This window comes from Nesoenas mayeri (assembly GCF_963082525.1).
Source record: "Nesoenas mayeri genome assembly, chromosome: 1".
Lineage (NCBI taxonomy): Eukaryota > Metazoa > Chordata > Aves > Columbiformes > Columbidae > Nesoenas > Nesoenas mayeri.
The window spans coordinates 81878049-81905666 of record NC_137541.1 but is presented as its reverse complement, the minus strand read 5'-3'; the positions used below and the strand labels follow the sequence as shown (position 1 = coordinate 81905666).

The following is a 27618-nucleotide window of genomic DNA, read 5'->3' as shown; positions in this document are numbered from 1 at the left end:
TTTCTCTATATCCCTGATATGAGTATGTTAAAATTACATGAATGTCACTAAGTAAAGGGCTATAGGAAATCATGACCTCTCTCAGTGCTGGATTTGTCATTAAAACTATAAAGGCCCCATCAAGAAATACAGGATTTAGGCATGCAAAATGGATGGAGATATATGCCATCTGACCAAATTGCTTGGATAAGGACTGTGGACCACCATATAATAAGAACCCAGGCCTTCTTGGGCATCACTGGGTTTTGATGTGTATATATCCTTGGTTACAGCCAATTGAACAAACCTGAAAAAATGACCTGAAAAATGACCTGAAATAAGCCTCATTTTGAGTGGGAAGAGGAACACCAGCAAGCCTTCAAGCTGATCAGCAGAAGACAGTCCATGCCATTAAGAACTAAATGGGTAGGTTAGCTATATATATATATAAGTTGTCATATACAAATGCAAGAAAGACAAACATTACATGGAATGGAGTTTGTGGCAATGAGTATCTCAAGAGATGAGAGACACTGTTGGAACTCTGGAGTCAAAGCCACAGAGGAGCAAAAGATAAATGCTTCCCTCTAGAACAAGAAGTCCCAGCTGCATATGCAGGGGGTACCAGTGCCACTGAAGCAAGTTCAGAGCAGTCATTGTGGTTACATCCTAGACTAGATGTCCTGAATTCTAAGTTCAAGGATTCAAAACTACTGAGGGAAGACTGACCACAACTACATGACAAAAAAGGCTATGATACTTTGACAATCTGCACATATTGGTTCTTTGGACCAGGATTAGTTGAATTTACTAAGTCAATGGCCAGCAAAACAGTAGTATGAGGAAGACAAAACACCTTTGGCTGTCAGAGTCCTAACATTTGACAAAAAGTACTGAAACTAAACAAAAGTTGGTTCACTGATGGATCCTGTAAAAGCACAGCAGGAAACAGGAGGTGGAAATCCTTGGAACACCTCTACAAGAGAAGCTGTCATCTGGAAGGAGGCTTGAACAAGGCCTTGAAAATAGCCTCGGAACATGCTCACAAGCATCAACAGACCCACATATACAGACTCCTGGATGGTGAATAATGTGGTAAGGAAGTCGTTTAAATAATGAATTGTGATAACTGGCAGCAATGAGGAAAACCATTTTGAGCAGAAGTATGGAAAGTAGTATGACAGCTGCTTCACGGAAGACCCGCTTAGTTTGTCATGCTAATAATGCATATATCCCAAATTAAAAGGCAACTCAGGAAGAAAAACACAGCAACCAAGCTGACCAGCTAGCTCAACCTATCAGTAGAGATTTGGGATGGGACATAAAGGAAAACTACTTTTAGATAGATGAGCCTATGAAAATGCAGAACATGATGCAAGCTATCAAGGACAGAGAAGGGTGCTTAGGCTTCTCTTGGGAAGATATAATGCAAGCAATTAGGTTATGTGATGTCTGTGGAATAACACAACGTATACCATGAGGGATGAAACAGCGTGGACTGTGAAAGAAATGAATGTTTGGAGATTTCTGGCAAGTGGATTATATAGGCCAACCCCTTCCTCCCCAGCACCACTGGCAGATGTTATGTTCTCATAGTGGTAGAGCATAAAAAAGGTGACTAGAAGCTTTCTCCACTCAGACAGCAAACACAGGTAGCACGCTAGAAGAAATAAACATATCTATTGGCACCATGGAATGCTGCTTAGGCAGGAATCAGACAATTTAAGTCATTACAAAAATGAAACCATTCAAGAATGAGTAGAGCAGGTATACCGCCAGGTAGCTGGAAAAGTTAGAGCTGTGCAATGGTTTAATTAAATCTGTGCTAAAAACACTAGGGAAGGAGTCTATCAGGGAATGTCACATCCTAACCTTCCTCATCTGCAGGAAGATGCATGGTTAGTTAACCCAGAGGCCGGAACTTGTCGTAGCAGCCCAAAAGAAAACCTGAGTTCAACTGGGTGATAAAGTACCAGCAAGCCCTGAGGATACTTGAATAGGGAGGCCTGCAACAGCTGAAATCCCTAAGGAAGTGGTCTCTGTTGTTTGAAGAGCAGGGTTTACTTACTGGTTGGTCTTTGGAAGAAGAACAATGAAACATGTGCCTTTACATAAAGTAAATAGAAGAGAGTAATTTTATTTCACTTCATGAACTACGTTCTTGTTCGTGTGTTTGGCAGGGACAAGGTCTGAAGTTTGTAATAAATATATGTTGAGATTGGTGCGATGTTAACTCCTATAATGTGGTTCTCAGCGTAAAGGGTATTTTGTTGACTATATGTGCACATTGTTACAATGTCAATACCTATTGTTCGGGGCTAAAGGTAGAGTTTACAATGCATGCATTTTATGATTATTATGATGGTAGAGTTTATAATGGATGGATGTTCAAACCTTTCTTAAATGGGTGTTTCACAGAGGTAAGGGGTGAAATGTACTGGCTATAAGTAGGCAGTGTTTCAGTCATCAGGGTCTGCAGGGGTGCCCTGTGCTTCTGCAGGGAAGCCATTCCAGATGGCTCTGAAATTATTGTAAGCAAGTCACTGCACACCAAATCTTGAACAAATCAAAGGAGCACATGGCATCTATCCTTCAACATACCAAAGAAATATGCCTGCAACTGTGGGGTGTGGCCATCACTGTTGTTTGTTGATGTAGATGATGGTGAATGCTGACTAGCAGACGACCACTGTATGACTTTTGGTTTTAAGTGTTTGTCACTTTTAGACTGGTTTCCTCTGCCACTTTCTCATTCAGACTGATGAACAGGATTGTTAGCAGATTCTGGATTTCACTTGTCATGGGCAAGTTCCTAGTAGAATCAGGTCCCCCTAATTCAATTTTTATGTCTTCACTTCTAGAGTTCCTGGCCCTGAGGCTGGTGGATGGCAATGATTGTGCCGGGAGGCTGGAAGTTTTCTACAATGGGACATGGGGAAGCATTTGCTCCAATCGGATGTCTCAACTCATTGCAACAATTGTGTGCAAACACCTGAACTGCGGAGATGGTGGGGAAATCGCAAGAGACTTCACATATGGCAGAGGTTCTGGGCCCACATGGCTGGACCACATTGAGTGTACTGAGCAACACAGCTCTCTCTGGCAATGTCAGTCAGACCCCTGGGATCCTCATTCATGTGATAACCGAGCAGAAGAGACACATATTTCTTGCACTGGTAATTAAAAATGTATCTTTACAGGATTGCCCAGACATATGCATAAATCTATGCATGCATATATGGCATTGTAGTAATTGCTTCATGTTTGTTTGTTATCTGATATACGTTACTTCTGGTTTCATGCAAATGGCACAAACATTTTTCTTTGTTCATATCCCTGATGTAAGTGAGTGACTTAAAATTACACGGAGTGCATTTACCCAGTGGAAATCTTGAGGAAGTCCCTGATATGATGGTGCCATTGCATATTTTTAAAGCAAAAATCTGTGACACACAGTCGGTCTCTGAGACCTGAGATAGGATCAAACTTCTCAAGCAGACTTCTCAAAAAGTCTAGAGGCATGTATGTGTTTCTACATGTATTGAGGCATATCACTGCATATGTACATGTTCATGTGTGCATGCACTTAGCCATGGACAAGTGTATAAATTAGTTCAGTTCTAAAGGTTCATTTCTAATGCCTGCTCTTATGACAGTATTTCATATCTGTGGGTTCCCACTATAACATAAATTAATTCTAGATGACATTCAGATCTCCTGAAAGGGATTGCAGCTGTCTCACACAAGAAAGCAAGCATAGTCATCAGGAAGATTACTTTATTCACAACAATAGCCAAACAGTGATCCCCAAGAAATAAATAGGCAGTATAAATCTAACAGGAAAAAAATAACTTGATGATTAATTTTCTGGCATTTTATACTCCCTCAGTCTTTTCAGAGAATAATCGAATTATTTACTTCAGTATTTAAATTCTGCAGGAAGAAAAGAGGCAAAGTCTCCAGCCACATTTTCTGAGTGTCCAAACTCTACAAGTTGTTCAGGTACCTCTATGTCTTTGTTTCTCCTTATTGGTCCCTACAGACCTTCCTGCTTTTTCAGCAATGGAGAAGGTTTCTGTGTTTTGCAGACAAAGACAAGTTACGAGTCATAGGAAGAGAGGATGGATGTTCAGGCAGAGTGGAGATTTGGCACCAAGGCTCTTGGGGAACAGTCTGTGATGATTCCTGGGACATGGCAGACGCTGATGTTGTATGCAGACAGCTGGGTTGCGGATCTGCTGTGTCTGCTCTGAGCGAAGCGGCATTTGGGGAAGGGAGTGGTCCTATCTGGTTGGAAAAGGTGCACTGTAAAGGAACAGAGCTGTCTCTTTGGGACTGTCCTGCCAAGCCCTTGTTCAGCAAAAACTGTGATCATAAGGAAGATGCTGCTGTGGATTGCTCTGGTTAGTGACTGGTCCTTTGATTCATTAAACAGATCTGGGAAGGAGGTGGGTAGAAGAACATTATGTCAGCTGTACATTCCAGTGACTAGCCTCTTCACAATTTTGACTGCAGGAAGCTCACAAAGGATGTGGAGATGTTCTCCCTATTTTTCACACTTGCCTCTTCCTTAATCTGGACTCACCTTCCTTTTGCAGGTATGACAGAAATGACAGCCTCACCCACTAGAGCAGGTAAAACATTCCTTCTTCCCTCTTTCATTCTCCAGTCAAATGAGCATTTAATGTCCATGATACTTGCACAGCAGGTAAATCAGCAGTATATTCTAGCCCCTCAGAAAGCATCTCCCACAGCCTTTTGTAAAGGAGAGCCAAGTGGCGCTATGCCCAGCTGCTGAATTCTAGGTGCTTAAGCAAAACCCACAACTGGGTAGCAGGTGACCAGCCTCCTTCTGCTAGAATGGGCACAGCAGGAGGCTACAGAGAAGCAGTGCTTTGGGTCACCTGATTCTCTACCTGTTGACTCTCCATTTCCATTCAGATCCTCCACGCCACCCTGCAACAGAGAGGACAAGAATTTCAACACCTGTCATCATCTGCATTTTTCTGGGGGCCCTTCTCTGCCTGGTCCTTGCCATTCTTGCTGGACAGATCCAAAATGCCAGGGCACAGCAGAGAGGTAGGTCTCTCAGGACTGATGTGAAATGCCTCCTTGACATGGCTGGCAAGTGTTTAGTTGGTTGGGTAGCCTGGGGGACAGTTGACTAAGATGAATGGCATCTACTGCCACACTGAGATTTCTACTTACAATCTGGTAGTGAAAGAGTTCAGCAATGCTTATCCTTAGTCAGCACCTTTTGGTGAATTTCTGGGTACCAACCAGGCTATATAGATCCCTTTAGGTCACTTCTCCTTTTTATGACCCCATCCTGAGTATGAACAAAGACTGTGTGAGTGATTATTGCCTTTTACTTTCAGGCTCCAGAGTATCCTATGACCCATTCTCTGAGGCTGTCTATGAAGAGATCAACTATAACCTGATGATGGAAAAGCAGGGCATCACTGGCCTCCCAGGTCTGTGGGTCTTGCTTTTGTAAAGGGAAAACAACTGAGGCTAGTTCTTCCTTGTGGCCCAATCTGATACTTTGCAGCTTCCAAATCTACTACAAAACAGAAAATTCCTAGATTTGAGAAGGGGGGTTTCGTGACCACTGAACTCTGCCAATTCCTCTCACAGGGACAATTCATTTGTGCCACAGAACATAGATCAGTTTAAGTCAAACAAACAAACCCAAACAAACAACAGACAAAAGGCCTTTGCTGCAATTATTTAAAGCAGGAACAAATAATGAAATAACTTATATCTCCCTCCCAGCAGCTATGTGTATCTATAGGCTTCTTCCTGTTGACTGCTTTCCTCCCTTTATGGCTCGCCTCCCCTGTGAGCCATGAGAGGTGTTATGGGGCCCCTGAGGGATTTCTTAGCTATTCCACTGTAAGCTCTTTACCTTGCAGGAGTAATACTGCCCAAGAATCTCCTTGACTTGGGTCGTATTACTGCAGCTTACTCTTTTCCTCATTATATAGTCTTAGCAACCAAGGAGAGTTTAATCTGGTATCACACACTTTCTCATTTGCCTAGATCATGTTTCAGAGAGTTCAAAAACAAAGGTACCGTTTTATAATGGGGACAGTGATGAAGAAAATAGTCCTGGAGCAACTCAAGGAAATGGAAGATGGGAATCCTACAAAGAAAGAGACTGAAAATCAGGGTAGCTTTTAATTTCCAAAGCACTTTTGGTGATTAAAGCTTTTTTCTTGCTGCACCTCATGTCCACTAGGGATGTTTTGATGTGAACCAAAAATTTTTGTTTAACTCTTGTGGTGGAAGAATCATACAATCTTGTATGCAACTGCTAGTCTTCTGTATAAGAAGCTGAAACTAAATGTTCGCTGGTAGTATTGCACCCTTTACAGGATCCAGTCACACGAATCCAACAAGTGCTTTTCCCAGAAACTGCAACTCCAACAGCTTGTAAACGGTTGTTCCATTTTGCAGGTAAATGAGGAGAATTAAAACAGAGGAAAAACATGTGCCAAATAAGAACATTGATATGCCATTGGAGTTGATTAGGGAATTTTAATCTCAGTGATATGAAAAACATGCAGTTTGCCAGACATGGTGGTTTGGTTTTCTGGGGATTGCTTTGTGTTTTTTTTATTTGTTTGTTTTTTCTTTAGTCACAAAACCTGAGGGAGAGCAAGTGTTAGGAGACTGTGTTTTTCTAGATCTGATCCTAGCTATTGCCCGGCCTCAGAGAGTTTAACTGTCAAACGCACAAGCAGTTTTGGATCTCAGCTGCCCATCTCCCTGACTCTCTGTTGTACTATGTCTTTAATTTTGTTTTCTATAGTTTTTCTTGTATTAAGGCTATTTTATTATCTAAAATTAAACTAAAACCTATTCTTTTCCTTACGTGCTTTGAAATGCTTATCAAGAGGACAATTAATTCAAATAAGATCTATTTTTCTTATTCATATTGAACATTGAGTACTACGTAAAAAGTGAAATAGTGCTTTAACTGACTTATAATTTTATATATGTATTATTTGTATGTCTTTGTCTGTATATAACACTAGAAAACAGTGAAAACTGAGGGAACTGAGGGATGTCTTTCACTTAAGTACAGACCACAGGACTAGCTGCCCCTGAGGAATCAGAGAGCTGGCTACTCACAGAATTGAGTTTGATGGATAAGGAATTGGCTGTATGGCCACACCCAAAGAGTTGCAGTCCAAATGGAAGTTAGTAGCAAGTGGTGTCCCTCGTGGGTCCCTATTGGAACCATTAATGTTCCATATACTTATTAATGGCATAAGTAGTGGGATTGAGTGCACCCTCAGCAAGTTTGTGGATGACGCCAAGCTGAGTAGTGCAGTTTGAGGGAAGGGGTGCCAACCAAAGATACACTGAGAGGTTTGAGAAATGAGAAAAATACGAACCTCACCTCATGAAGTTCAACAAGGCCAAGTACAAGGCCCTGAACCTGGGTCAAGGCAATCCCCAGGATCAGTACAGACTGGGGGATGAATGGATTGAGAGCAGCCCTGCAGAGAAAGACCTGGGGGTACTGGTGGGTGACAAACGGAACATGAGCTGACAATGTGCACCTGCAGCCCAGAAAGCCAATCATATCCTGGGCTGCATCAAAAGGAGTGTGGCCAGTGGGTCAAGTGAGGCGATTCTGCTCCTCTACTCCACTGTAGCGAGACCCCACCAGGAGTACTGCATCCAGCCCAGGAGCCCTCAGTACAGGAAAGATATGGACGTTTTGGAGAGGGTCCAGAGGAGGCCACAAAAATTATCAGTGATGGAGCACCTCTCCTATGGAGAAAGGCTGAGAGAGTTGTTCAGCATCGGAAAGAGAACTGCAGATATTTTTCTCCAAAGGTCTACCCTGAGTTTGTAGCCACATGTCCATAGGCAAATGGCCAAGGGTAGCTACTTAGATAGACAATTTGTCATTGTGCAATTATGAAATGCAATGGGGAATCTTACCCTGAAATAAACCCTGTCACTAACTGCCTCCTTCTCCAGATGAGAAGAAATGGCCTCAAGTTGCACCAGGGAAGGTTTAGACTGGATATTTCTTCACAGAAAGGGTTGGGAAGCAGTGGAACAGGCTGCCCAGGGAAATGGTGGAGTCATCATCTCTGGAGGTGTTTAAAAGATGTATAGGCTCTTAGCAACATAGTTTAGTGCTAGATTTAGGTTATAGTTGGACTCTGTGATCTTAAGGGTCTCTTCTAAACAAAATGATTCTATGATTCTATTATCTTCTTTCCCCTTCTGTCCCTCCTCCATGCTGATTTTCACTTTCTACCTGTCACAGCAATGTGTAACAATTATTGAAGCTATATCATTGTTGTCTGGAATACCTTAGAGTCCTCAGGAGGATTCTTGATTTATTATCTTTCATTACCATCATGCTTTATCACTGGATCATCAGCTACTGCTTTCTCTAGTGGAAGATCTCTCCCTGTTATAGCTAATACATCTACTGTTGCAGAGATGTCTCCACTGCCTGGAAGTGCTCTGGAAGATGGCTACGATGATGTGGCAGAAGCTCCTGGACCTCAAGACACTTCTCTTTCTGGGCAGAATGAGCAGGAATTCATTGGGATCCCTGAGGAAAGTGACAGAAACAAGAATTCACGGACAGGTGAGGCCAGAAGAGCAATGTTGTTAGTTTTCATAATCTGTAGCTACCGTGCTGAACTCAGGAAAAATCAAGGTGGAGGGTACCTCAAGGTATCACCTAGATTTTATCTAACCACTGTCAGGAAGAAACACTGCCTGCCTACACAAAGACTAGGTTAGATGGAGGATGGATTCATCTAGGCTTTTATTCTAGCACTAAATTTTGTCCAGCCCACCTATTTAAAAAAAAAAAAAAAAAAAAAAAAAGACTTTTCTTTCTCTGTGCACTTAATGTAACTGTGGAACACCTTCTGATCGCGGTCTGGCTCTGGTTGCTGGCAGTTAGATCTCCACACACACAGAGAATGGAGAGCCCCCCTAGTTAGGAAAGCAGTTAGAAATGGAGTTCAGTTAGAAGACAGGATAGATGCTGCTGATCAGATCAAAGGCATGGCGAAACATGCGTACTGGCCAGCAGCCTGTTTACATGTCACCAGTCCCTTTTATCCCCTTATCATTCTATTTTCTCATGTCTGTTTCTCCCCAGACTACACTGATCCCTCCTTCTCTCTGCTTTTGTTTCCTCTTCTAAGAAGCCCATAGTAAGTTGTCCAATCCTAAAATGCTCTTCCCCTGTAACTCATAATAAGTCTCATATCTTTGTGGGCAACAACACCCCTCAGTAAGTAAGGTGGGTTACATCCTTTTAATGGGTTTCAAACACAGACAATGGGCTGAGCGCTCTCCTGTGAGGAGCCAGATCAGGGCACACTTGGATGGAGAAGGAGAGATCTACTAAATTTGCAATGTGTCAGATGACACCTGAGACAGTAAAATGGAGTTGTATGATTTAGGAATTTTGAAGAATTGCCTTTATTAGCAGTGTTTAAAACTACATCAGTAACCTGTTTTCTGGGAACACTAGGCTTGATCCTTGCAGATGTGTACATGTAGAGGGAGGCAGGATAAGACAAGAATTCCTCTGGGCTTCCACAACCATGCATGTCTGTGGTTCTAAATTCTAAAGGAAACAATGGACAGCTCATGCTGCCAGCTGCATAAACTGCAAAGGTAATACATACAAGATGTGCATTTATCTCAGTGTTCTTCCCTTCTTGTTTTCAGACTGGAGTTCTAATGTGTCAGGAAACAGGACCTCTGAGTCTGAGAGACATTCATCCCCTGCTCTTGAAAATATGGGCTACAACAACATTGAAGAGCTGGGACACTGACACAGACTGCTGAGCTGTACTGGTCACTTTTGGAAATACACCTCTGTTCATAAAATGCAAATGGGGTACTAGCAGAACTGCAAAAACCTGCATTTACGATTAGTTTACCTAAGTTTTGTTTATTTGCAGAGAAGTGATTACATATTTAGAAGAAATACAAGCATGACTGTTAAGAAAATCTTTCTAATTTCCCTTATAATTTCTTGTTGCCGAGACTGTGTGGACGCTTTTTGCTTTTTATTTCTAAATATGTTCACTGACATTTTTTTTTCCTACTGAGTTAATTTTTCAGCTTAAGATATTTTCTTATAAGAAAATGTTTAAATTTGTCCTCAAATTTATGCTTGTCCTCCCAGGTACACAGGGCAGATTTCTGGAGATTATTAGGAATGCAGACTGAACTGCAAGAAAATAATACATCTTCTGTTTCATCTTTTGAGTATTCCTGCTTGTCCCACAGAAAGCGATGACTAGATGTAATTTTCTAGATAGTGCTTAGTGAGATGAGAAACTCAGCAAGAGGTTATTCTTGTCCTCACTTCAGATGCAGGTCTGTCATTTGAATTATGTACAACTGATTCATCCATTTGATTGGAGTGAAAAGCTTCTCTTTTCTCCTTCTATACCATCATGACTTATTGTCTCCCAAAGTCATACCAATTACAGAGTAAGAGAAAGTCTGATTTCTTTCCACAAATTGCAAGTGTTCATACCTATATGTGTCTGTTATATAATTTCTTTTACTCATATGAAGGCAGACTGAAAAAGTCCTCATGTTGATAGAAGGTGAAGTATTGTTGTCTTGACTCCCAATAAAATTTCTTTTGGGTACCGAAAGTCTCCCTTGCATTGTCATCTCTCTTGGCCTCATTTATCCCTCAAAATCTGAGCCCTGTCCTTCTAGTAAGCACTCCGTCTTCACCCAATTTATTCAAGAATGTGAAGGAATTGTTTATTAACCATATTCAGACCAGCTATCTCAAAAGATGTGAAACTTCAACATGGATGTGGATCAGATGATAAATGCAGACTGTTGAGAATTTATGCAGTCCTAAGATTACATTCAGCCCTTTGAAGGCAACCGTGAGGCTGATGTGGCCCCTGGTGAAAATGAGTTTGACAGCCCTGGCCTAGAGCATGCCAGAGTAATAATGTGTCTAGAAGAAATACCTGCGAGAGTCACCATAATCTAGATTAGACTCCCATTTGTACATAAAAACAACGATTATCCTCGCCATCATGATACATAAAGAAATGTGAGTTTGTCCCAAACAGCTGAGAAGACACACAGAAAAGCAAACTCCTTCCCAAACAATTTAATTAATCTCATTACTCGAGCCTCAGGACACCATACAACCCTGTGCCAAGGACTGAGGCAGAAGAGGCTGCACTGGGATGAAGTGAATACTTCTTCGTATTCAGTGAGTATCCTGTCAAATCTACATTTCCATGGATGTCTCCCTCTCAGCACTGAATGGAGCTTCCTGTGGAATATTGTGGGAGCATAGGAGTACTCTGTACTGTTATGATTCTGTGATGCATAGGATGTTTGTGCAACTTTATCCATTCTGACCTGGACTGAAAGTAGCGAAGAAGAAATTCAAAAGGGAAGACAAGTCTGCCAAAGGCAAGTCACTTTATTAAAAGTGATCCTAAGGGAGAGTAATCACCTCGACATCTAGCTCCAGGCAAGAGTCATTTACTTCTTAAAATACTAAATACTAAAATACTAAAATGAATGTACTCTCAAAAAGGAGATGGGAAGTAGCAAGATAATATTCTGCCACTACATACTATGTACTGTTTTCAATGCGATATTGGAATATACTTGACAAGATTTTTAAATATCATGAAGAGATAGAAAGAGACTTCCAGATTACTTGACTGGTCTATATAACATAATAATAATAAAGGATAATACAAAAAAAAAAAAAAAAAAAAAAAAAAGGAAAAATAGTGATTATTTCTGTGCTTTAGACTGTAGCATAAGAAAAATCTTTAAAAAATGTAAGTGAACATAGAAAGAATGGTTCATAACTACTAATTTTCTAGCTAACATTCTGGACTGCCTCACTGAGTCAGCTCCCGGCTTCACTTCTCTGGAGCCTCCTCTCCTCCTGCCTCGCCATGGAGGCACAGGCTCGCTCCCGCTCCCGTCACTCCTCTTCCTCTCAAGCCGGACTTAAAAGGAGAGACAGCAAAGGGCACTTCACAGCTGGGACTCAGCCTCAGGCACGCCGTGGCAGCGGCACACGGAAAGACGGCAGCAACGAGCCAAGAAGGCCGAAGGGCGACTGCGGCCTACGGAGCGGAAGGACACCCCGCCTCCGCCACCGCCCCTCGCCTGCCCCGGGGGAGGTGCTGGGGAGCGCTGGGTAGTGGCCGCTGGAAGGTAGGGGAGAGGACGGGAAGCTGTTCGGGATGGGACGGACGGTCGTGGAGCTCTTCTACGATGTGGTATCCCCTTACTCCTGGTTGGGGTTTGAGGTGAGATGGAGGGAACCCGTTCTGGATGCGCCCCGCTCTCCTCCCGCGGCCCGAGCCTCTGCCGCGGCCCGCTGCGGCTGCTGAGCGCCGGGACGGACGGGCTCCGGCAGCCACTCCAGCCGCAGCCTCCCCTTGAGGAGGCGGTCGAAGGGCATTTTGTCCGGCCGACTCGCGGTGCCTTCTCACCCTGCTGCAGTTAGCGCCCTCCCCACCTAATGTTTCGGGTTTATTTTTATCTCGCTTGTAAAGGGTATTTCTGTTTCTTCCTCACGTAATCAGGAACACTTAAGGAAGCATGTCTCAGCCAAATGGTAGCATAGCCTGTGCTATGGGAGTTCTTGGGAACATTTTGCTTTAGGGATAGTTTTGATGCTTAGCAAGTGCCATTTGTCCACTCACGATCTTGATCTTTTCCTTATTTAACCTTGCGGTTCTTTCCATTTTTCCGAGATCAGAGTTCACTGGCAGCATCCAGAAAAGGATTTGAGGACTATCACTAATATAATAGAAGAAGATTCATCTGCCCTGTTTATTTCATGCTTTAGCTTATTTCCTAGCTGCATGCAGTTCTACAGACACATCCCCTGAGTGATAATCTGGCACTGCTTTTTTTATGTTGCAGGTACTCTGCAGGTACCAGCACATCTGGAATATTGATCTGCGCTTTCGTCCAGCTTTCCTTGGTGGCATAATGCAAGCAACTGGTAGGCAATATAGGGCAATGAACCCTGTAGGAAAAAAAAAACAACCTTCACTAGGAGATGACTAGTGGGCAAGCTCTTAGTGACTGCAGAGTCCTAGCTTTAAATTAAGTTTTGGCACTGATAGTGAATTAATTATAGGATTGTGGATCTCAGTAGTGACTGAGAAATAAGGCACAAATAACTTCGTACTGTTGCAGCTACACAACCTCTGATTGTTTGAGGGTTATATGGTCTATGCCAAATCTTACCAGCTCTAAACCAGGATAATAATTTGATATGGAATGTTTTTTTAAAGTTTTGCCTTGCATTCAAACCTGAATTTATTTGTGGAACTCTTGCACTTTGTAATATGCATGAAGGATCGTATGCCATAAAATGGTACTTGTGACCTTATTAGAACAAATTAATCACTGAGACTTATAATTCATAAATCATGAAACTAACAAGTCTCTACATTTGTTTATCCACACATTAGTAGTTGTTTACCTTAAAAGTCATTTGTCTGAATCAGTATAAATCCCTGCTAGGACATTTATACTTTGGTTTAAAGCTGGTTCTGCTAACTTAAAGGGTTGATGTGTGCAAAATCAAAATAAATCATGTTTAAACATTATCTTTGAAAATGCTGTGTATGTTTCAGTAAGCCAATATGAAATTATACTCTTCTGTAGGCACATGTATGGATGAAGTCTAATTTGTCCAGTTTTGTTTTGTACAGTGTTATTATAATACAGTTGAAAATCTCAACAGAAGCTTTTTTCTGGAAGGTAACAAGCCCCCAGCAATGTTGCCAAAGCGTGCAGAATACCTGCTGAAGGATATAAAAAGGATGGCAGAATACTACCAAGTGCCTGTACGAATTTCAGGAGATGACTTCCAACGTATTCTTGGTAAAAGTAAGTAAGAAACAGCTTATCTGGTATCTTTCAACTCCACCACTTCTGATTCAAATTCTCCCTTCCAGTAAAGGTGAAGATGAATTCTCTGGCCACAGCCAGATGAAGTCTTTACATTTTTAACCATAAAAGGAACTTGTGGAGAAATATGCTGATGAATTATAATAGCATGGAAGATACTTTAAATCAACATAAGCTTTACTGTTTGAGGACTGTTACAGGGAAGATCGTACTGTTCTTAGGTATGATTAGCACTTGTGCTGACCATATCTGTGCCTGATCCTGTGCCTAGTTTCAGTATGTTTCTCTGTCTCCCTCCTAATCACAGGCACTCTTGGGGCCATGCGCTTTGTCACAGCCATTGACATGACACAACCACGATACTTAGAACCCTTATCTAGGGAGTTCTGGATACGTTTTTGGTCACAGGTCAGTATTTTATGAAGCCAACTTGATCCTTTCTCTGCTGTCCTGTCCCAGTTCATTGAAATGTACAATTTGAGCAAGAGAAAGGGGAGTGTCTTTTAATGAAAAGTCATAGCAGGAAACTTAAGGCCATAGTGGTTCAGAAGCCATTACAAGAGAAGAACTAGTTTATAGTCAGCTTAATTTGCCCTTTTTTTAGGTATGTATGATGACTCCTATGGACTCAGTGGATCAGTAGTTCATATCAGAAAGTACTTAATACATTCCTAGATTATGTGAATTAAAACTTTTTCTGAGGAAATTTTTCCAGCAACTAGTATTGTTTTTATTTCTATTTTTGTAGAAAACTTGCTTTAAAGTCTAGAGCTAAGCTTTTGTTCTTAAGTACTGAATTACTTATTTTATTCTCTTACCAGCATGAAGATATCAGCCAGCCGGAGAATATATTGGCTGTAAGTGTCTCCTTTTTGTTGGTGATTCTGCATTTCTGATACAGATTCTTATTGGTAGCTTGGATCAGGATACACATGAAGACAGCTTAGTCAAATGATCACTTGGAGTTCTAGAAAAAAGTGGATTTAATTGCCCTAGCAGCTATGATTGGAATGGGTTTTTTTTGGTCATGCTTTGAATGACACTTGGAACCAGAATCTCCCTTTTTGTTAATTCATGTGGCAAGATACCCAGGATGGACAACGAATTATCTGTTAATACTGTTTTATTAACATTAGTGAAAGTATGAACAGTGTCTCCAGAATGCACTGAGGTTTTGCTGCTTTATGAAATCATCAGGTAAATTCAGCATGTCATGGAAGTGACTTTCTTTGGTGTGATGGAGCCAGGCTTTACTGTTAAGTTCAGTGCTTTATTGCCCTATTACACGCTTAGAAATTGTACTCATTAGATTAATTTTCTTTTACTGTTTAGGTTCTATTACAGTTAAAACTGTAATGGCATGTAAGTTAGTTTACCATGAGATCCTCTTTAAGGGCTCCATTTCTACCTTATTTTATTTTTCAAGTTCTAGGACTGTGAAGAAAAGAGAGGAATTTTCCATGGCTAGTCTCTCGTATCCAGCTTCCCTATTTGAAACCTGAAACTTGCAGTCTTGCCATTTCCCCAGAGGCTAGTCCTTGCATTTCATCTTAGTGTACCCCCTTACCAGAATTTCAGCAAATGTTTGCACTTCACCTTTTCAAGAGGCAAGATTTGAAGGGTATAATTTACTGTGGTATGTTAACCCTGGCAGGCAGCTAAGCACTACACAGATACTTGCTCGTTTCTACCTGCTGCCCAGTGGAATGGGAAAGAAGAAAGGAACAATAAAAGGAAGAAAACTTGTGGGTAGACATAAAATTGCTTAATAAGCAAAGGAGAAGTGGAAGAAGACAGAAAGAAAACAAAACATGTGATGCAGAGGCAATCACTTATCACCTCCTGTGGGCAGACCAGTGCCCAGCCAGTGCCCAAGCAAAAGGTGACTAACCTCTCTAAACTCCCCTCCCACTTTTGATTACTGAGTATGATGTTATAGGGCATGGAACATCTCTTTTGTTTAGTTTAGGTGATCTGCTTTGCTGTGTCCTCCCCAACCTCTTGTGCACCCCCAAGCTGTTCACTGGGGGTGTGGGAGGGGAGAGTGAGGAACAGAGAAGGCCTTAACATTCCACAAACATTGTTCAAAAACAGCTAAAACATTAGTGTGTTATCAGCATGTGTTTGATCACAAATCTAAACCACAGAACCCTATGAGCTATGAAGAAAATTAACTCCATCCCAGCCAGACCCAGTACATAAATATATACAGAACATCCTTGCATCATCATTTAAATAAAGATAAAGCAAGGATTTGCAGAACTTCAGAGAAAAAAAACTCTATATTCAGAAAGATCTTTATGTATTTTAGTCACTGTTTGGTGGTTTGTGAGTATTCACCTGTGCTGAGCAAGGCAGGAAAGGTAGACATCTCCTTGTTTGCTTGTGTCTGTTTTAATTCACACCCTGAAGCAAGTACTAAACATTCCTGTCTTGTGGAAATACGCCATCCAAAGCTGGATTAAGGGTGCCAGCCATTTAATCTGAGTCTTTATAGGTGAATTTATTTTACGAACAATTACAAAAAATTGAATGTTGTTTATTTGATACAGTTCCTTTGTATTTTTTTTTTACTTCTTTTTTTTTTAGTCAGCAATAACTTCACATAAATTACTGTAGAAGACATGTATAGTCTTTGAATCCTGCCCTGGTCGCGTTAAATACCCCTTCTGCCCTAAATGGTGAGAGCCAGATACTACATTTCTCCGTAAATATTGCAGTCTAAGCACCATGGCTACCAAGCATACAAAGCATTTTTATTCTGCTCCAGTGCTATACCTTTTTATCTCATATCAAGCAGTGTCAAAAAGAGCTCATATCTCTCTGATGTGGAAGTAGAAGGTATAAGAAAACGTGGATGCTAAATGAAAAGTCATTGGGAGAAAAAAAAAAAAAAACCAGAAAGAATCATTAACACCTGCATGCAGAGGATGGATTACTGGTCTGTGTGCAATACTTTTTTTCAAAAGTTTTTGGTTTGGTTTTTGGTTTGGTTTTGTTGGTGGTTTTTTTATTGTTTTTTTAAGAAAAAAAAAGATATGTCATCAGGTAGATGTCATGGAAGTTAACATTGTTTGTGAAATACTTTATTAAAACAGGTACTTGTAACTTTGATGTTACCCGATAAACATGTGATCTTTACCCTGGGCCACTTTATCTCCTGTGTGGCAGAGATACAGAGGAGGCTAAAAAGATACATTAATAACACTAGCAACTCTTTGACCTCTGTGAGCTGCAGTCTCTTTCATGCAGTATCACTTATAGTTCCTATGTGGCCACATTTGTCACACAAACTGTTTTGTCAGACTTGTACAGTAAGATTTTTTTTTTTTCAGAACACGTGCTTTTTTTGGTAAGTTATCTGTTAAGTCATTGGATCAGAGGTTAAACTCCTTCTCTCTCTCTTTCTCTCTCTGTTTATCTCTGTTTAGGAACTCCTGAAAAGAAAAAAAGTTCAGACTTAGGGCTTGGAAGTTTAAAATATCCTTCTACTTTTTATCTGAGAGTTGAAAAACTATGAATGGGTTGGGAATACAGCAAGACAGTTGTGCAAAAAGTGCCTCAAGGGTATTTTGTACTTTTTTTCTAATAAACCGTGGGTGATAACACTGAAGATTAAATTAATTAGACCATAGTAGGAAACAGAATATTTACTGTTAGAGTACTCTTAATTATATCATGTCTTCTCAGGTTGCAGGACAGGCTGGGCTATCATCAGAGGTTGCCCAGAAACAACTTGAAATGATTTCATCCTCTGCAGTGAAGAATCGACTGAAAGAGACAACAGAGGAAGCAATAAAATATGGGGTAAGATGCTTCCAATCCCATTTGTCATGACAGCTGTGCACTCCTTCCTTATTAACAATACTGGCAAGCAAAGAACAATGAAGGTGATGATTAGAAAGCACTTGTGCTAGGTTGGCCAAGGTAGGGTGAATTTTCACAAGGTAGCTTTGGGGACACACAGCCAGGACAGCTGACCCAAAACTAGACAAAGGGATATTCGATCCCAATAAGGTCATGATCAGTTATAAAATGGGGGTTGGCCAGGGGGTAGTCTCTCTCTCACTGTTGGGGAGCAGGGCAGTCTAGGACACTCTCTGGACTGCGTGGTTTGGTGCTGTTGTGTTTTGGGCACAAGCTGCTGTCTGGGACCCAGGGTAGAGGCAGGGAGGTTTCAATATAGGCTGTGGTTGGGGAATCCATGATTGCTGCTTCACAGGAATAGTTTGCCCAGAAAAGGTGGATGGCATACAGGGATTACCATGTGGTGAGAGATTGTGCTGTGTATCCCTCACTTTGTATATTCCTTCATTATTATTATTGTTGTTGTTGTTGTGGGGGTTTTTTCTTTCTTTTCCACTGTTCTGTTAAACTGTTCTTATCCCAACCCACGAGTTTCGCCTTTTGTTTCCTGATTCTCCTCCCATCCCAACCAGGGGCAGGGGAGGGATAAGCACATGATTTTAGTTGCCAGCTGAGGATGTGGCTAAACTGCAACAGGACTATATAGACCATCTCTCTTAGTTGGTCTTTGCTTTTTGAACATGCAAAAGCTAACTCACTGCTATTGGTAATTTATTGCATTTTCATCTGGGAAACCAAGGTTGACCTATTTAGCTCATTCCAGTCAGACGACAAGGATAGGGAGCTACAAGGCCAGTAATAAGAGATACCATTTATCACTACTTGACATAAAGCCGTGGATTTATCAGGCTGCTTTTTTGTTCCTTCAAAAGGGCACACAGGCTCTGGAGAGTCCTTTACTTTTTTATAGCTCCATTAGATTCATCTTTAAGAATGAAAGAGGTGAAAAGAAGAGAAGGAAAAAAAGTCAAAAGTTTTTACTTTTTATTCCTGAAGATTGATCATGTGCCTGCAAAAATTTCTCTCATTATAAAATTCTCTGTTTCATCTCCATGATGTCAATAGGCATTTGGGATGCCTGCTGTTGTGGCACATTTTAATGGGGAACCTCATCTCTTTTTTGGCTCCGATCGTTTAGAGCTGCTAGGCAGCATTATAGGTGAGTATATTTAATAACATCACTTTTGATTTCATGCTTTCACCCTCTTTTATTGAAATATGTAATACAGCTAAATAAAACGCTCTTTGTGTCTTTCAAATATTAAAGAATGTTGGGTATACTTCTCATGGGATGAAACTGCTGACTGGAGTGTATCTCAGTAGAGTCAGAGTGACCAAAGATGTAGTCCTTTTCAAAACAAGAAGTAACTTGAGTTTTCCATTCTCTCTTGGTTTCAAGGCTTTGTGTGACACATGCCATTCTGAAGTTACTATTGACACTCTTTTGTTTTTCAGTATGTTCATGTTTAACCTTTTGGTACTGGGCATTAGATCTTGGCTAAGATTAAGACTATGGCTGATACTTTTTTTTTTTTCCATTTAATATCTGTTCCTTCTTAATAAAAAGCACATTAGCACAGCTCCCAAAACCATAACTTATAATTATGCAAATACATGACTTTTTAACAGAAATTTGTATATTGGCCATCGTTCTTTTCATTTTGCTGTTAATAAAATATGAACTCTTAAAGAGAATTTGAATAGGTTGTGATAACTAATAAAACTTAGTCATCTGCTTTTAAGTGAGTTAGAGGGCATTTTGATTATTTATCTCAAGATCTGGCAGGAGAGACATCACAATAAAGAGTTATGCACATAATTAGCTCTGATGCATTTATTGAAAAACTTCAGCAGAAAATCTTAATTAATGTAAATTAAAATTAGTCATAGGCCTAAAAATAAGGGAATTTTTTGGAGGCTTATATTCTTTTCTGATGGGTTTCCGATTAAAAAAAATATTCTTGATGAAAATGAGAATGAGGAAGATTAACTTCACAACACGCACTATGGTAGTCACTAATCCTGATTGGAATGTTGTGGCCTGGTTTCTAGTCTCAACTCTAAGAACTGGAACAGATTTTCTTTTTGTTTCTCTGACTCCCCAGCCTTCCACCATTTTCTTTTCCTTAGCCCCAGCCCCTCAAAAAAGGAGTCCTAAAAAATATTGGCTTCACCCTCATGTGGGTTGCCACAGACCTGCAGAATCTCTTATCTGTGAAGAGGAAAGTAATTCTTCTGTGCAGCTTCAGTTGTGACTAGACAGCGAAGGATTTTTGGAGCTGGCCAAACAAGATAAAAATCTGTATTCCATCATCAGTATTTACCCTTGGAAAGAGGAGCAGGACCAGTCATCATACTGCAGAAATGTGACTGGCAAATCACTTCTACATATTAAAATTTATCTTTTGTGCTGGTTTGTCTTGCAGGTGAAAAATGGCAGGGGCCAGTTCCATCAGTTCCAAGCCCCAAGATGTGAAAAGTCCTGGGGAGATATATAAAAGGGAAAATATATATGTACATGGTCAGTCTTCAGATTATCTGAATGTATCTGGTTTTATGAAGAGGTGGCTTTCTCGTCCTTAACAGTTCACTTTACAGCTCAGTCCTATCTCTAATTAGGAAAAAGTTCAAGGTTTGCCAGTATTACCAGTCTGGTGAGGTCTTTACCAATACAAATGTGCTTCTTTTCTTTCAAAAGATTAATGATTAACATTAAAGATTAAATATTTAACTTCTTATGGATTAAACATTGTTATTTCCCCATTAGTTCAGTTTCTCTTACCCTAAAAGCATGAGGATTAATCACAGTATCACAGTATCACAGTATGTTTGGGATTGGAAGGGACCTCAAAAGATCATCTAGTCCAGTCCCCCTGCTGGAGCAGGAACGCCTAGGTGAGGTCACAAAGGAACATGTCCAGGCGGGTTTTGAATGTCTCCAGAGAAGGAGACTCCACAACCTCTCTGGGCAGCCTGTTCCAGTGCTCTGTCACCCTTACTGAGAAGAAGTTTTTTCTCAAATTTAAGTGGAACCTCTTGTGTTCCAGCTTGATCCCATTACCCCTTGTCCTATCATTGTTTGCCACCAAGAAGAGCCTGGCTCCATCCTCATGGCACTCACCCTTTATATATTTATAAACATTAATAAGGTCACCCCTCAGTCTCCTCTTCTCCAAACTAAAGAGACCCAGCTCCCTCAGCCTTTCCTCATAAGGGAGGTGCTCCACTCCCTTAATCATCTTTGTTGCCCTGTGCTGGACCCTCTCCAGCAGTTCCCTGTCCTTCTTGAACTGAGGGGCCCAGAACTGGACACAATATTCCAGATGTGGTCTCACCAGGGCGGAGTAGAGGGGAAGGAGGACCTCTCTTGATCTACTAACCACCCCCCTTATTTGTTGTCATGGGACTGTGATCTCTGGATTTCTCGTGTCCTGCTTGTCCTTTAGAAACACACACAGCCAAAGAAAAGCTGGCCACATTCTCCTTTTATTTTAAGTCAAAGGTACTACATAGGCAGTAAAACTACAGGACAAGCTATTCATGCTTCCTTTTACTCTGTAGCATGGCAGTTGGAGTGGACGCGAGAGAGAAAAGTGGGAGAGGGACAACTCAAGCCCAAAGAAAAATCTGGGGAAGCAATCAGAAATTTTGAAAGATACTGTTCCCCTCCTGAACAGTATTTTACACACCTTGCTCTGCAGTGACTGACATTTGAGGAGACCACCACACACATGGATTCTCAGGCACAAACCCCAGACCTTGCAGGGGTTTTTTACTAACATCAGTTTTACAATAATGTCTGTGGAGGACAGTGGTGAATCCCATGTAAGTTTAGTTGGTAACTGAACCAGACTGTGTTTTGCTTCCTCAAGGATCACCTAATTGTTGCCTATCCAAGAACGGTTTGGTTATGGCAATGAGAGGCTTCCCCTCATATAGACTGCAGTGGGAAAGATAGGCAAACAACATTTAAACCAAAACACTTCATTTTTCACTCTCACTTCTAATTACAGTAGTTAGAAATAGTTTGGAGCTGGTCCTATATTGGCTGATTTGGAATAACACACTCAAATGAATTTGGTTCGTATGAGGCTTGATTTCTCAATGATTCCTAGCTGTCTCTGACACATCACTGAAGGAAGCAGAAGAACTAGCAGCAGCTGGAATTCCATTTTTTGTTTCTTTCTGAACTTTAAGGTAAAGCATATTCATGCTTGTTCACTTGAACAGCAAATCCTGGACCAAAGCATCAGAAAAATAATCTATATCCCTCATGTTCTTACAGCTGTAAGTATTGTGGAAGTATCATTTGTTCTTCTTACACCTCTTTTAGCTTTTCAGGAAATATCCTATAATTTGAAAACTCCTTCCTCCTTTCCACCAGCACAACCATTAGTCTTTGGGCAAATCCAGCCTGGAATTGAAGGAAACTTTCATAAGATATGTGAGAGGCTACATTCATTTAGGAGCTAGAATGACAAGGAAGTTATCATGATGAGGAAAAGGCTGAGGTACTTAATGCCTTCTTACCTCAGTTTTTAATAGTAAGACCAGTTGTGATCCAGCTACCCAGCCCCCTGAGCTGGAAGACAGGGGGCAGAATGAGGCCCACATAATCCAAGGGGAAATGGTTAACGACCTGCTACATCACTTAGACATGCACAAGTCTATGGGGCCAGATGGGATCCAGCCAAAGGTACCGAAGGAGCTGGCACAGCTGCTCACCAAACCACTTTCCATCATTTATCAGCCGTCCTGGCTAACCAGGGAGGTCCCAGTTGACTAGAGGTTAGCAAATGTGATGCCAATCTACAAGAACAGCTGGAAGGATCCAGGGAAATACAGGCCTGTCAGCATGACCTCAGTGCTAGGGACGGTTATGGAGCAAATTTTCTTGAGTGCCATCATATGGCATGCACAGGACAACCATGCAATCAGTCCCAGTAACCATGAAAAATTATGAAAAGCAGGTCCTGCTTGACTAACATGATCTCCTTCTGTGACGAGGTGATGTGTTTAGTGGATGAGGGAAAGGCTGTGGATGTTGTCTACCTGGACATCAGTAAAGCCTTGAACACTGTTTCCCACAGCATTCTCATGGAGAACATGGCTGGTCATGGCTTGGACTGGTGCACTCTTCATTGGTAAATAACTTGCTGGATGGCCAGACCCAAGGAGTTGTGATGGGCAGAGTCAAATCCAGCTGGTCACAAGTGGTGTTCCCCAGAACTCACTATTGGGGCCAGTTCTGTTTAATATCTTTATCAGTGATCTGGTCAAGGGAATCAAGCGTACTCTCAGTAAGTTTGCAGGTGACACCAAGTTGGGTGGGAGTTTTGACCTGCACAGAGACAGGAAGGCTCTACATAGGGATCTGGAGCAGCCAGACCAATGGGCTGAGGCCAACTATATGAGGTACAGTATGGCCAAGTGCTGGGTCTTGCACTTAAGCCACAACAACCCCATGCAACGCTACAGGCTTGGGAAAGAGTGGCTGAAAAGCTGGCTGGTGGAAAAGTACTTGGGGGTGGAGGTTGACAGCCAGCTGATCATGAGCCAGCTGTGTGCCCAGGTGGCCAAAATGGCCAACAGCATCCTGGCTTGTATCAGGAATAGTGTGGCCAGCAGGACTAGAAAAGTGATCGTCCCCCTGTACTCAGCACTGATGAGGCCCCACCTTGAATACTGTGTTCAGTTTTGGGCTCCTCACTATAAGAAAGACATTGATGTGCTGGAGAGAGTGCAGAGAAGGGCAATGAAACTGGTGAAGGGTCTGACGAGGAGCAGCTGAGGGAACTGGGGCTGTTTAGCCTGGAGAAAAGGCAGCTAAGGGGAGACCTTATCACCCTATAAAACTACCTGAAAGGAGGTTGTCATGAGGAGGGTGTCAGTCTCTTTTCCAAGGTAATAAGTGGTAGGACAAGAGGAAATGGCCTCAAATTGTGCCAGGGGAGGTTTAGTTTGGATATTTGGAAAAATTTCTTCACAGAAAAGGTTGTCAGGCATTGTAACAGCTAGCCCAGGGAAGTGGTGGAGTCTCTATCCCTGGAGGTGTTTAAAAGATGCATAGATGAGGTTCTTAGGAGCATGGATTAGAGGTGGACTTGACAGTGTTAGGTTAATGGTTGGACCTGATGATCTTAAAGGTGTTTTCCAACCAAAACAATTCAATGCTTCTATCTATGTGGATGCCATAGGTTTCTCTGAGTCCCTTGAAGCCATGTTAAATATTTTTTTTTATCATTTCCCCTTGAAATCTGCTAGTCTCCAATTTGTGCTGTCAAACAGATTTTGAGGTTGTGATAAAAATTGAATGACTGAAACATCACTTTAAGCTAGATCACCTCACTGACGTGGGGCCACTGCCATGGGCAGTGCTGTCTCATAAATGAAGTTTTGTGGAGGTAATGAACTCAGCTGGGGAGAATGCAAGGAATATATTGAAATAATCCCATGTTGAAAGCCAAGGTCATAAGAAACTTTGTCCTTTGAACAAGCTTGGCTGAAAAAATACAGCCTTTGTGACAGAACATTGTTGATTTGGCAGATGGACTGAATGAGATACGTATTTCCCCAAATTACCTTAAAGGCCCTTAGACCTACTTGAAATCAGTGGAAATTAAATGCTCAAAGCCTTGGGTACTAAAATAGTACTTAAACACTACGAAGATTAGCAAAATCTAAATTCAGGCTTTTCCTTACATTACTTATTGCCTGTGACTAGTAAGTGGTTACAGCCTTTGCATTTCTATCAGTGAGTATGCATATTGTTGCAATTCTGACTCTATACTTGCTTTGTGCAAAAGTTGCCTGCTTGGGAGCAGAGCTTTGAGGAAGTTCTGCCTCCTGATTAGGCAACCTTACTCCTGCGTTACAGAGACCTGATTGTGAGCACAAGCTCTTGGCAGACACTCTGATGATTATCCCAGTAAACAGTGGCTGGCAGCTCTACTGTCATTCTCAGTACTTATCTTTGGCAGTAGTCTCATCACTGAATACCAGCTTCTTTACATCGCTTCACTTTCAGATCTGCTGTCTGTAAATGTCACTCTGCTGTAACACCAATGGCTGCCACCACACTGAGTGGAACTGTTTATCTGGCTGCTCTGAATACCACCAGGGCAGCTAAAAGCTGAGCATTACTTGAAAAAACATTGAGGATCTAAACTGTTGTGTCTTTTTACTAGGCATTGGGGCAGATGTTAAGCCTTAATAAGAACTGCCAATTATTTAGGAATAGCTGGAATAATTTTCTTCCATAAAGATGGCACCTCTTCTACTTAGCTATATGCCAAACTAGCTCCTGAGAGTCTCATATCAGTTGCAAAGTAGCATGCTGTTTAGCTGTCAAGCCAGAGAAAATACTGGGCAAGGAAAGGGACTTCAAGCCAAAAGAGAGACTCTCAGGGACATAGGCAAAACTGGACTATGAACTCTAGGGAACAAACTTGGAGTTCTGTTCCCCTTTGCTCTATCACAGACCTCAGTAGGACATCCAGTCCTACTTCCCATGTCTTGAAAAGCTGTGAAATTGGAATGGAGATGTAGGTTCCACCAATACTAGGCGGAAAGCAAACAAGCAAGCATAGAGATAGGTTCAAAGTCACAAAATGAGGAAAAGAAAGTGGTTCAGTAAAATAATGAAACCATAGGAAGCAGAGGATAGCTGCAGAGAAAGGTAGATGGCATCTGAGCAAAGGAAACCCAACAATAAAGGAGAGAATAAAACTGAACATAGACTTAGGGCAGAGAGAGGTGTTTCAATGAGAAATGCTGTCCCCAGAGAGGGAGCAGGTAACAAAGAAAGGTAGATTGAAAAGTCCAGAGCCAGCTGGCCATGGAAGATCATTTGAGGAAGGATTAGGATTAACTGTATTTACTGTGAAGGCTTACAATACTTGCTGTACTCTTTCAGTGAGACCAAGGATAGCCCAGCGGCCTGTCTCCACCCTGAACCACAGGTCTACAGCACTTCTCCATGTCTGACACCTGTGCTCCTCACCCAGTGTGCACCGAGACAGTCCTCCAGCAGTCACCTCACACATAGCACAACATGGAGGCCTGCAGAACAAGGCAGTTCTTTAACCCTCCCCTGCAAGCACCTTCTTATTGTGCTTTCAACCCTCAGCAAGTAAAGTCTCTTAAATTAAGTCTCTTCCTCCCATCCTTATCTCTGTGCAAGTGATAAGGAAATCTTTTATTAAAGCACTTCCTGACCTCTGCTGCTGAGCATCTGCTTTGCTGCCTTCTCCTTTTCTAGTGGAGCCAGCAACACAGCTGGAAGGAAGCAACCTGCTTCCTAGAAGGGAGCCAAGCACAGAACAATAAAGAAATAATCAAAAGGATATCCCAGGAGCTGAACACATAGCTGGTTTTACCTCAAAATTTTCATGGATCTGTGGCTAAGAACCCTGCTTCTATACAACTTAATCTTCTGTCTGCACGTCCTCGTGCTGGAGGACCTAAATTTGACAAATATCCCTTCGTTCTGCAGGTAGTTAGAGAGCAGGTATCATGGCATTGCTTGAGGATGGGTAAGTCCTTTGTACCTTGTCCACAGTCTATATTGCTTCAGCAGCTTCCATTCCTATCGCTTCTGTGTCCACACACAAGCAGGGGAGAGGTCTGCTCCATATATGCAGAAACTCTTCCCCAAACACTCACAGTTGTGCACATGCTACAGCTCTTGTATAAATAAGACTCCAAATAAACGCACGAGCCTGTACACCCCATCGGACCATCTCACAAGCGTGTACGAACACGGGACCCCGTTCAAAATTATGCACCACTACCGTCGTGTATAAACGTACAAGCACGTCTATGTCTGTGCAGACTGACAAATTTCTATGCAGACGTTTGATACACGAATGGCTACACGTGCAGCCATATCACACAGGCTCTGCTGTTCTTTCGCTAAATGACCTTTTGGAAGCGTTTCTCGGGTAGGGCTACCTCTTGGATTTTTTTCTGGTATAACTGTGAAAAGTCAGCGCAGGGAAACCGTCTACATATAAATACATCTCAATCCTGCCTTGTTTTGCCTTTGTCTCCTCTACCTAGATGATTCCCGTTTTCTCTGTTCACTTGAGGTGTCATGATTGTTCTGTTGCACACAGGCACAACCAACACACACACAGTGTCAGCAGACACACTCACTTGAGTGCAACACCAATGCAAATGCACACAGGAGACGAAATAAACACCCATGCGTGTGGAGAGAAAGACGGACTCACATGCGGGTGGAGAAACGGATGTATTCAGCAGGCGCTAAGGCACACAGAGACTTTCAGGGACACTGTCTCCACAAGCACTGGGTCAAGTCTGCAGGCATCCTAGACATCGACAGTCGTGCCAGCACCTGTGACTGTGCAAAACTACCAGACGGTGACAGGAAAGACACTGCCTCTCACACAAGCACACAAGTGTTTGTCTTCAGCTATAGATCAGGGACAAGCTTGTGAAGAGATGCTCTGCTGCACTTTCTTGTTATGACATGTTCTGTTCCGTTTCTCCTGCAGGTTGATTGCTAAGCGTCTTTCCTCGGGTGACTGTGAAGCATTTGCCATGGATGAGAAGTACCATGGCTCAGCGTTCAGTTCTGCCTATGTCTGTCGCTGATTCTTTCCTAGCAGAGCTCCCTTGCGTCTGTCCACATGAGAAATGCAGGACTGTACAACTGGAGACATGCAGAAGCGTTTCAACAAACACCACAGTGGTACACTCATTCAAACTTAAACAGGAATGGCACCCACAACCAGGCACATGCACGTGGACAGACAAGCATTTATAAGGACAACTTCATTCACACACAGTTTCATCCCAAAACAGGAG

At 41.9% G+C, this 27618-nt stretch overlaps 2 protein-coding genes across 2 annotated transcripts in view; both read left to right on the top strand.

Annotated features, from left to right (window-relative positions):
• LOC308037764 (antigen WC1.1-like) overlaps nucleotides 1–9872 on the top strand; it is a gene marked incomplete at its 5' end in the record, with an annotated part of 32050 nt that extends 22178 nt beyond the window's left edge. The window contains 9 exons of the mRNA XM_080339761.1: nucleotides 2841–3155; nucleotides 3919–3981; nucleotides 4068–4382; nucleotides 4578–4613; nucleotides 4921–5058; nucleotides 5358–5453; nucleotides 6022–6105; nucleotides 8450–8602; nucleotides 9706–9872. Coding sequence (XP_080195887.1) covers nucleotides 2841–3155; nucleotides 3919–3981; nucleotides 4068–4382; nucleotides 4578–4613; nucleotides 4921–5058; nucleotides 5358–5453; nucleotides 6022–6105; nucleotides 8450–8602; nucleotides 9706–9812 — 1307 coding nt within the window. The 3' untranslated portion in view covers nucleotides 9813–9872. The remainder of the gene's footprint in view (nucleotides 1–2840; nucleotides 3156–3918; nucleotides 3982–4067; nucleotides 4383–4577; nucleotides 4614–4920; nucleotides 5059–5357; nucleotides 5454–6021; nucleotides 6106–8449; nucleotides 8603–9705) is intronic.
• A 1461-nt stretch (nucleotides 9873–11333) lies between these two features.
• LOC308053066 (glutathione S-transferase kappa 1-like) lies at nucleotides 11334–20402 on the top strand. Its single transcript, XM_080363805.1, has 8 exons — nucleotides 11334–12299; nucleotides 12922–13003; nucleotides 13771–13899; nucleotides 14228–14328; nucleotides 14742–14777; nucleotides 17611–17727; nucleotides 18853–18946; nucleotides 20214–20402. Exons 1-8 carry the CDS (start codon nucleotides 12234–12236, stop codon nucleotides 20261–20263), a joined length of 675 nt encoding a protein of 224 aa, XP_080219931.1. The 5' UTR covers nucleotides 11334–12233; the 3' UTR covers nucleotides 20264–20402.
• Nucleotides 20403–27618: the final 7216 nt, after the last annotated feature.

What these genes read in the sequence shown, in the direction of transcription:
- LOC308053066 (XM_080363805.1), top strand. Translation starts at nt 12,234, where the DNA reads ATGGGACGGACGGTCGTGGAGCTCTTCTACGATGTGGTATCCCCTTAC. An exon ending in CCAACGTATTCTTGGTAAAA is followed by an intron (nt 13,900 to 14,227) that starts GTAAGTAAGAAA and finishes TCCTAATCACAG; the next exon opens with GCACTCTTGGGGCCATGCGC. An exon ending in AGCCGGAGAATATATTGGCT is followed by an intron (nt 14,778 to 17,610) that starts GTAAGTGTCTCC and finishes ATGTCTTCTCAG; the next exon opens with GTTGCAGGACAGGCTGGGCT.